Below are 9,754 nucleotides of genomic sequence, written 5' to 3'. Positions count from 1 at the left end.
ATCAACAACAAAGGAAGTATAAAACAGTTGGAAAAGAATATAAAGTAAGGGCAAAAACTTGTGTGAGACGGTCTCACGGGTCGTATTTTTGAGACGGATCTCTTATTTGGATGATCAATGAAAAAGTATTATTTTTTATGCTAAGAGTATTACTTTTTATTGTGAATATGAGTATGGTTGACCCGTCTCACAGATTAAGATCTGTGAGACGGTCTCACATTAGACTCACTCTAAAGTAAAACCTAATAACAAAGAATGGAAGGAAACTTGGACCAGAGACGTGAATGAATTTGATTTAAGATGAGAGAGTCGACTATTAAATCTTGTTCATTATTTCTCCACCTTCCAACTCCCAACCCTGAAAAACAAACTAGACCACGCAACCAGGTCCCACCACTAAATTTAATTTTAAAACTTTAATATATATTAATAATTGGGAGAATTATATTCTATTTTTTAAAAATAAAATTGAGAATCATATTTTCAAATGTCAATTACAATTACCAACTCTTTTACTCGAACTTCTATTAAATCACGTATTTTTTCAATTTACGAATTATCATAATAAACTAAAAAAAAGATTTACTAGTTCATTTCTTAAAATTTGTATAAATATTATTAGTTTTTTTTAAAAAAAATTTTAAATAACGACAATAATAATATTTACGAAAATAAAAAAAAGGAGTTTTAAACCCGGACTTCTCAAATTATTTTTTGTAATAAAAAGACCCACCTTGATATCTAAGGTGTGTGTACGTATTTATACCGCAATTTCCTGACCTGCCTTGCTCTGCCAAACAATCGACAAAAGCTAGGTGGCTGGTTGAAACCATGGGAGGAGGCAACGGCCAGAAAGCGAAGATGGCTCGGGAGAGGAACGCGGAGAAGATGAAAGGAAATAAGGGTACGCCGATTTTTGTTTAGGGTTTCTCGAAGATTTGACGGCAATGGTTTACCTGATTTTCTGCGCAGGAAGTCAGCTGGATTCCAACAAGAAGGCCATGTCCATCCAGGTTCTCTGTTAATTGCGATACCTGTTCTTCTACCCAGTTTTAGGTTTAGATCTCTCTTTTTGTCGATTTTGTGAGGTAATTTTTCGGCTAAATGCACTTCCTATAGGTTTTGCTTCGGTTTACTCTCCAAGGTGTGTGATTTTTTTTTTCTCTTTCTTTTGTCATCCAATTCTACGAATTTAGAGCTTGAATTGTGTGTATATCAAGTGATTTTTTAATAATAGCTAAAGAAAATGTTTCCTCAGTTTATTACTGTGAACGAACATCTAGAGAACAATAATCCTCCTTGTTGTTACTTAGTAGGTAACAAACGCAATATTTGTTATCGTGGATGTGACAATCATTAGCTGATGAATAGGTAGGTGTAGCAAAATCTACCATCTTTGGTTTGTCTGGTCAACTTTATGTAAATTAAGTAAAGTGTCAAGAAGCAAAGACTTTTAAAATTTTATAGAACAATATTGTTATGAGGTTAAAGGAAGAGGACCCCGTTTCTTGAATTTTGCAGTGTTGTTTGTGTAGTTCATTTATTGTTTATGGACCAAGCTTAAGAGTAGTCAATCACATCTGCAGTGCAAGGTTTGCATGCAAAGTTTTATTTGCACTACTTCAGAGGTAAAATGCAAGGAGCATGCTGAAGCTAAGCATCCAAAGGCTGATCTCTACACCTGTTTTCCCCACCTGAAATGATGTGAAGTTCTGGGATGGTTCCGACTGTGTCTGAAACCTGTGAATGTGCTTGGTTTGATCTTGTAAACTTTTACTGGTCTATATGGTATATGTTTGCATTATATTGCCTCCTCTTTCCTTTTGTCTCGATAAAAACCTCCTGAGTTGATGGCTGTTTGTAGCGGACTGCTGTTTGGTTCAAGTGGTTGGTTATGATGTTAGTAAGGTCTGGGTGTTTCCAATTGGTCAAATGATATGGGGAATTCGTTGTTTGCTCTTAGGCAATCTAATAATCCAGTAATCAGATGAATATATTCAATGCATTGATTTTCTTATCGTTGTCTGCTCTTAGGCATCTAAAAATCCAGTAATCAGATGAATATATTCAATCCATTGATTTTCTTGCGGTAAAAAAAAATGAAAACATAAATCCATTATCGGCCGCCTCCGGAATTAATCCTCAAACATTGCTCATTAGAACTGTACCAGCTACATATTAAATTAAGTGGTATCCTATACTGTCGCTCTTTATGGATTTTTGTTCCTACTTTTTATGAGCTCCGTGCTACTCGACCACAAGTCCATCATGCTGAAAAACAGGGGTGAGCTACTGATGTCATGACCTCAGCAACCTCCATTTGGACATTGGTTCTAATGTTTCAGTGAATTTCAGCAAAGATTAGAATTGATTGTATGCGTACTTGCAACAATAAGATTGATATGTAAATGAAGATATAATAAGCTGATGATGTGAGGTTTATTGATTAAAGATAAGATCAATTGTCAAGCATTAAAATAATTTGTCAAACATTCGTCTGCATAAATCGCAGTTCAACTGTCGGTGCATTAAACGTCGGGGTTTTTCACGATTTCTGACGCCACGGTAGATACTATTGGCTTTCAATGTCTACGTCAATTAATTTCAGAAATGGAAATTTCCACTAAATAGAGCCAATATGGTTCAAAAGAACCTATACAACTTTGGCAGTTGTTGGCTTCTTATTTTTTTAAAATAATGGCAACCTATATTAAAGGAGATCGTCAAATACAAAAAAATTCAACCAAATAAGAAAAGTCACACCTTCCAATATAAGAAGAAAAATCAGCGATGTGATGTGCAGCCATATTCTCTGAACGTCGAACATAGATAAGCCTCGTGTTTTTGATTTGTCCAATAGCGAGCTTCAAAGGCTGGGATTCCAATATAGCTAAATCTTAGCTTGGGTTAGGTGACTGCTTGCACCGCAAAAGAGAATCTGAAGCAACTTGTATAGGAGAATAATGTCGTTCGTAAGCTTTCTGTAGACCATCTGATCAAATTGCAACAATTTCTCCTTCAACCACTGATATTAGTTTTGGAATGCTTTTGGTTTGGAATGCTTTGTCCAAACGCAAAGGCACCAAGTCCATAACCAGATCTGATAATTCCACAGCGTCCGCGCTCTTCATCACAACATACATCGACATCTAATCTCCATGTTCCAGAATCGGGTGACGTCTATTTCTCATCTGATTGACTTTACTGTTAGTGCATTTGGGGTTCTTTTTGAACACGCATTACTTTTATATTCTTACAAATACGCCTGTGATGTTGGTAGGGATATGGTATTTTTTCCCCTCGTGATTTTATTTTGGCGTTCTTTCCATGTTGCCCACATAAGCATTACACAGTCCTCGCATTCAGGTTTGGAAAGTGACTCACGCAATCGGCATCATAAATCCGGTGTCGAAGCTCTGTAGTTGGTTTTCATTATTTGAAGGGTCTTAGTCGCTTCCACAGGTGAGCGATGGCTGGACAAAAGAACATAGAGTGAGTGATTGTACCCGTTCCATGGCCACACAATTGACATCATTCATCTACTGGGACATGGTACCTGGATAAATTGGCTGCTGTCGCTATGATATCATGAGACACTCGTCAAAAGAATATCCTGATTTTAGGTGGAAGATTGAATGACCATGACCATTGCCACCAGTTCCGCATCCCATTCTCGGAGCAATTTTCTGGTGGATCGTGGAAGAAAATCGCCTCCTTATAACCGCTTCGAACCGAGTATTTATGTTTGTCATTAAATCACCAATTATATAATTAATATGTCTGTTTTGGGGATGCGGGATCCTTGTGATTTCTTCACTCACATATGCTGGAAATACATTACTCAACCTGATAGAATTCCATTTCCACCGTTAATCAGTGACTGTCATAGTCTTCTTCTTATAGATGCGATGAAAGTTTATTTCGGAAAGTCGGGATCCAGCGGTCATCGGTTAAGCTAATTCTCTCCATTACCAACCCTCCAATACAAACCATCTTGGATAAGATTTCTATTCCATACCATCGATCTCCAAACGTAAGAAGGAATATGACCCAGTTTTGCGTTTAGTAGAGATTCATATCGGAAGTATCTGCGTTTGAGTATTCTCGCAACTAATGAATCTGGATTTTGGATTATCATATCCTCCATAACTGCTTGCCACAATGCTTTATTAAAGGCTTCCGATATCCGAAAAACACGTTCCAATATATTGCAAAAACTTATGAGACGGTCTCACGGGTTGTATTTGTGAGACAGATCTCTTATTTGAGTCATCCATGAAAAAGTATTATTTTTTATGTCAATATTATTACTTTTTATTGTGAATATCGGTAGGATTGACCCGTCTCACAAATTAATATCCGTGAAACGGTCTCACATGAGACTCACTCCCAATATATAGTAAGCTGAAAAAAAAATTGTGAATGAGTGTTATTTAATAATGTTATATAATTAAGGTAATAATTTATATTAAAAGACTTAATAACAAATATTTATTTGACAAATTTATCTGAGAAACTTAAATCTACAATGATACGCATAATAATTACGAATTATACAAGTATTTACAATTTGTAATTCATTAAATTAATTAAATAATTATTATAAATAAAAATACTTGTTGAAGAAAAAAATTATCTTAAAAGTCTCTACAATATATTTTTGAAGAAAAAATAAACAACTAACATTATTATTTTATGATGTGTTGTGATACTTAAAAAAAATATTAGAAATGAATAGTCTAACTAAATTGTTTGTCGACATATTTATCAAAATTACTCAAAGTAGAAAAAATAAATCTACCTAAATTAATTAGAATAAGTTTCATGTAAGACTGTCTCACAGATCTCTATTCTTAGGACGAGTCGATTTGGTTCATATCTTGAGTGAAAAATTGTAATTTTTACATAAAACAATATTTTTTCATAAATAGAGTAGGGCAAAAGACTCGTCTCGTAAATTAACTCACGAGAAAGTCTCATATTAGTTTTTGTGAATTATTTTTAATATTTTTTTATATATAATAAAAGAAACTTGTATAAAAATATTATATATTTATATCAATATTTTAAAAAATCATTTGATGACATATTAGACATTTTAGAGTAAAAAAAGAAATATGAAGTGTATTTTATAAAAATCATTTGAATGTTTACTCAAATGATATAAAACATTTATATAATAATTAAAATATCAATAATTTAAATAATTGTTTAACTAACGATCGTACTTACTAATTTTAATGCTCCGTGCATTGCGCTAGTAATAATAATGGTAGAGTAAGAATGGAATTTGAAAATATAGAAAACAGAAAAAGGCTTATATAGAATGAAAAATTGCACCACGAGTTTGAGGTTTTGAATCCATTTATATTCCATTCCCGTATCGAAATACTTTGGTTGGAGAGTATGCAACGTAGAAGTCTATAAATAATTTCACATATATTAATTACGTACGAACTGCTAATATCCATTTTTTTATTCTTCCTGATTTTGAAGCAATCTACAGGATGAAATGAATCCTAATTGGGTCTCATATTTTTTGAAACTGAAACTGATCAACTTGGAAGATTATCGTCCTTTCCTATCGACCAAGTTCCGAGTTCGAAAGCGATGCCATACATCCCAAACACAGGACCTTCTCCTCCTCCCATCGATCATTGTTGGATACAAATTTATAATAATTTTGACTATTATTATAGGCCAATTCCTTTTAGTTATTTTTAGATTGATTTTATTTATTGCATTATATAATACAAATAAATACTTTTTTATGTATAAAAGAATATAATCCAAAATATGCAGAGAGAGGTTAAAAAAAACAATTTCTTTTTCAGCTCAAAGGATATGGTGACGTTGATCCCACTGCAGGGAAAAAATTAATATTATTGTCCTCCTGACGTGGATCGCAGGATGTGCGTATAAATGTTTATTTTTTATTTTTGAACAAAAAAAACCATTAATTCAATATGGATTCATTGGTATATAAAAAATTAAGATGCAAACATATTAAATTTGACCCATGTGCGATATCACTCTTGTGTTTGTAAGCATGCATAATTTGACCTTCGTTATATTATTTTTATTATCTAAAAACTAGTAGTGTATTATATTATTATTATTATTATTATTATTATTATTATTATTATTATTATTATTATTATTATTTGAAAAGAGAGGTACGCATTTAAAATAGTCAAAATAGGAGGTCCCAATAAACTCTCCTTATTACATTTAAGCTCAGTCTACAAAAAGTTAAATTAGTCCATTTATTAATTCTGTCAATTTTTATCATGCAAAAAGTTGAGCAGCTTTGGCTCTTTGTTGCCAATATTCTTCTTAACCTTATCTCTTCCTGTTTCCGGCGATATTTCCGATAATCCGGACCCGAACGACGCCGTATTCTCCCCGCCATCACCCCATGGTGGATATTCTGATATGGCGATGCCGTTGGTTCCATGCACCATGAGCTTAACACCCAGTTCTTCGTCAGCTTTCAAAGGCAGGACTCCGACGGGCAACGGCCTCAGAGAGCCACCGGAGAGAACTGTATTCACTGCCGCCTGGCAGATGTGCCAATTTCCGGTGGATAACAGCCCCACCGCCCCGTTCACTGGGTTCACGGAACGCCCACACGCCTCAAACAGCAGGGATTGAAACAGAGCTGTTTAAACAAGAAAATAATATTTCGAAAAGTTGATGGACACAGATATACAAAACAAATTGTTCATCCATCGGGATCAATATATACATATGTACTCACCGGGTCTACGGTGTTGTGGGACGGCGGAGATGAAGAACATGAGGTCGCTGCGGCCGAAGAATTTGGACACAAAAAGGGTTGCGTTGGCTTGGGCTTGTGGGGTTTCGATCCAATCCAAACACGGCCTCAGTATGCATTGATCGCTGCACCCTCTCCTCAGAACTCTGCATCCATTGCAGCTCATCTTGGAAGAAATGAGAATCTTAGATTTGCTGTTTAATCTCTTCGTTTTCCTCTGAGATTTCTTGAACTCAAAGGAAAAAGGAAAAGAAGAATAGAGAGAGTGAAAGGAGTGAATTTTGGAGTTAATTATAAGACTAGTGGTCTAAAGAGTTTGAACTAGGGTCGGATTGAGTTTAAAAGTAACCCTGGTTGGGTTAAAAAGAGGGAGTGTTTGCGGTTGAGGCTTCATCTCTTGAGTGTATAGGAAATTAAAACAGCATTGTGTTTCAAAAATTTATGTATTATAAAATTTAAAATTGTATCGTTTAATTATATAAAATTTGATGGTTACTAATATAGAATTTATGTATATATATATATATATATATATATATATATATATATATATATATATATATTATATACAGTTATTAAAAATCCAAAAAATACTTGATACAATATGTTCTTTTTTCACGTATCACTATACTTTCTGGCATAGTTTGGTACACATGATAGGATAAACAAGTGATATATAATATAAGGATAAGTTAATGATAAATAAGACGTAGGATATTATATTTAATGTTTGGTATGATTTTACTTAGAGTGATTAAATTTATATATTAGATTGTAATGACAAAATTAACCTTATCATAATAAATTTTATAATTTCAAATTTGTTGCTTGAGTTCATATTTCTTATTTGTTAATGCGCCGACAGTGTTTGTATGATTTATTTTTATTTTACATAATTTTTTTATATTATATAATATGATAATTGAGCCCTTAATTTTGTGAGCCAAGTCAAATATAAATTTTTAAGGTTAATCGAGTGATACTAATGATTTTATTGAGATTCATACAAATCATTTATATAATTATCTTGAGTTCAATTATATATTTATCATATTATATAATATATAAAAATAAATAAAAATATTTATTTAATTTTAATTTCTAAATAACAATAGAGTTTAGAATTTTTATATATTGAGGGCAATTAAGTCATTTGTGGTGTTTTTATCATTAGATTAAAATTATCACATCTCATAAAAGAGATACTTTATCTCTATATAAAATTATTTATCACGAGCTCATGATAATATCACGAGCTTTCTAAAATGTACCAAACATGAGATAAGAGATGATTATTTATCAATCCCTCTCTTATCCCATGTACCAAACTATATCTCTATGTTTGTTTTACGCATATGACTTATGAGCTATAAAATGAAACAAAACAAGATATTTGAACTTGTTTTCGATACTATATATAATGGACCGAACAAGATGTGGCTATGGTGGAAAAAAAATCATTTAATTTGTGTCAATTGTTGTAATATTGTCTGTTATATTAGCAATTAATTGTCATGTGATGAGTTTTTATTGATATTGTAGTTTTTATGTGACGCATGATAATAAATGATTGATATAATAGAGAATTTTACATGAATTGTTAAATGATTGATATAATAGAGAATTTTACATGAATTGTTAATGAAAAAATTTCTCATGTTATGTACGCAATCAAGTACATTAAGAAACTAGCATTATGAATATGTAACATGTGTGAAAGAGAAAAAAGAAACTTCGGGCCTTTCCCCTATTAGCATGATCTTAATTTGTGGTTGAACAAAAAGAGCTACCTCATATCGTAGACACAGTACTCGACTTGGAGGTATTAATATTCAAACATATCTTTGTTTTTCATCTATAAATCTAGAATACTCTCAAAATATGTGGACATCAAAATATTATTCTAAAGAAGAACGAATATCATAACTTTTATCTGGTTAATTTTTATATGGTAAAATACATAATAAATTTTATCTTAAATTAAAAGAGTAATTTAAAAACCAGTTTCCACACAAAGATCAATCCTATAAAAACAAAAATTTTATCTCAATTAAATGAAAGAAATTGTTTTTAATTAGCATGCCTGCACTTTTCCATATATATCATGCTAACCATTCATTTATATTAAAGAACGTGTTACATATGAATTATCTCTCCTTAATTTGAAGCAATAACTTTATAGACAACCTTTTAAACTATAATTTTTACACTTGATTAATGCTTCAACTATCAGTCAAGATCGTGTGTGTGTGTGTGTGTGTGTGTGTAACATAATTGGCCCAAATAAAAGAAGAAGCAAACGCATTCCTTGCTATAATAAGTTGGTGGAGGGATGGGATGAGAAAAGGGAAAGGAATATCTTGCTCCAAACTATGGGTTCGAGCGGCTCCGTGTTTCCGCGGTTTTCAGAAATGGGTGGATCGATTCTCCACCCTTGGATATTCATATTTTGTCTTCTTTTGCTTTTTTTAATACTTTCCACGTACACACTCCATTAATATTAACTCAAAACATTTTCGATCCTCGAATTCATATGTCGTTGACTAATTTTCTTCAACTTTTTATTTTCCCAACCTTTTAATTTTATAAAGTTTTAAGTTTTGTCCCCCATCTCCCTCTGCTCCCTTCCACTTTACATATATATAAATATATGCACAATAAATCTTCATGTGCTGCTATTCGACTTTATTTTATTACATGTCATTTCTATTTGAGAATCAATTATTCGATCATTTTTTAGAAGCAACACGTTTATATTATGTTCAAGTCTGGCCCATATATTACATTGCTTCGGCCCGTTCACTCCACCCATTTTGTTTATTATTTAATCATTACTTGGGCCTGCATGAAAATTTAACAATACGGAAGAATTCACGGATCTTGAGAAAGTAGTCATTTCCATGTTCTACTCTTGTCTCCAAATAAATTTAAATATATTTTGGAAAACCGCATCACAATAAATTTCACAAGAATTGT

The 9,754-nt window shown here is 32.5% G+C and overlaps 2 protein-coding genes and 1 long non-coding RNA gene across 3 annotated transcripts; 1 reads left to right on the top strand and 2 right to left on the bottom strand.

Annotated features, from left to right (window-relative positions):
* The first annotated feature begins 729 nt into the window (after positions 1 to 729).
* LOC140817048 (uncharacterized protein At2g23090-like) lies at positions 730 to 1,962 on the top strand. The gene is made up of 3 exons (XM_073176614.1): positions 730 to 904; positions 973 to 1,013; positions 1,587 to 1,962. The coding sequence occupies exons 1-3, from the start codon at positions 832 to 834 to the stop codon at positions 1,701 to 1,703; spliced, it is 231 nt and encodes a 76-aa protein (XP_073032715.1). The 5' UTR covers positions 730 to 831; the 3' UTR covers positions 1,704 to 1,962.
* LOC140817049 (uncharacterized) lies at positions 1,584 to 2,535 on the bottom strand. The gene is made up of 2 exons (XR_012114711.1): positions 2,231 to 2,535; positions 1,584 to 2,200 (listed from the first exon to the last, which is right to left on the bottom strand). It is a non-coding gene; the product is annotated as an uncharacterized lncRNA (long non-coding RNA).
* A 3,642-nt stretch (positions 2,536 to 6,177) lies between these two features.
* On the bottom strand, positions 6,178 to 7,059 carry LOC140816462 (LOB domain-containing protein 37-like). Its single transcript, XM_073175749.1, has 2 exons — positions 6,761 to 7,059; positions 6,178 to 6,661 (listed from the first exon to the last, which is right to left on the bottom strand). Exons 1-2 carry the CDS (start codon positions 6,942 to 6,944, stop codon positions 6,279 to 6,281), a joined length of 567 nt encoding a protein of 188 aa, XP_073031850.1. The 5' UTR covers positions 6,945 to 7,059; the 3' UTR covers positions 6,178 to 6,278.
* Between the last annotated feature and the right edge of the window lie 2,695 nt (positions 7,060 to 9,754).

The sequence above is a fragment of the Primulina eburnea genome, chromosome 16 (assembly GCF_022965805.1).
Source record: "Primulina eburnea isolate SZY01 chromosome 16, ASM2296580v1, whole genome shotgun sequence".
Lineage (NCBI taxonomy): Eukaryota > Viridiplantae > Streptophyta > Magnoliopsida > Lamiales > Gesneriaceae > Primulina > Primulina eburnea.
Note: the sequence above shows the minus strand (reverse complement) of the source record. Positions and strands in the feature narration are given on the sequence as shown.

Excerpts from the sequence above, each read along its gene's own strand:
- LOC140816462 (XM_073175749.1), bottom strand. The coding sequence starts at position 6,944 with ATGAGCTGCAATGGATGCAGAGTTCTGAGGAGAGGGTGCAGCGATCAA. Across the intron at positions 6,662-6,760 it reads CCCACAACACCGTAGACCCG|CTCTGTTTCAATCCCTGCTG; the intron begins GTGAGTACATAT and ends TTGTTTAAACAG.
- LOC140817048 (XM_073176614.1), top strand. The coding sequence starts at position 832 with ATGGGAGGAGGCAACGGCCAGAAAGCGAAGATGGCTCGGGAGAGGAAC. Across the intron at positions 905-972 it reads GAAGATGAAAGGAAATAAGG|GAAGTCAGCTGGATTCCAAC; the intron begins GTACGCCGATTT and ends TTTTCTGCGCAG. Across the intron at positions 1,014-1,586 it reads AGAAGGCCATGTCCATCCAG|TGCAAGGTTTGCATGCAAAG; the intron begins GTTCTCTGTTAA and ends TCACATCTGCAG.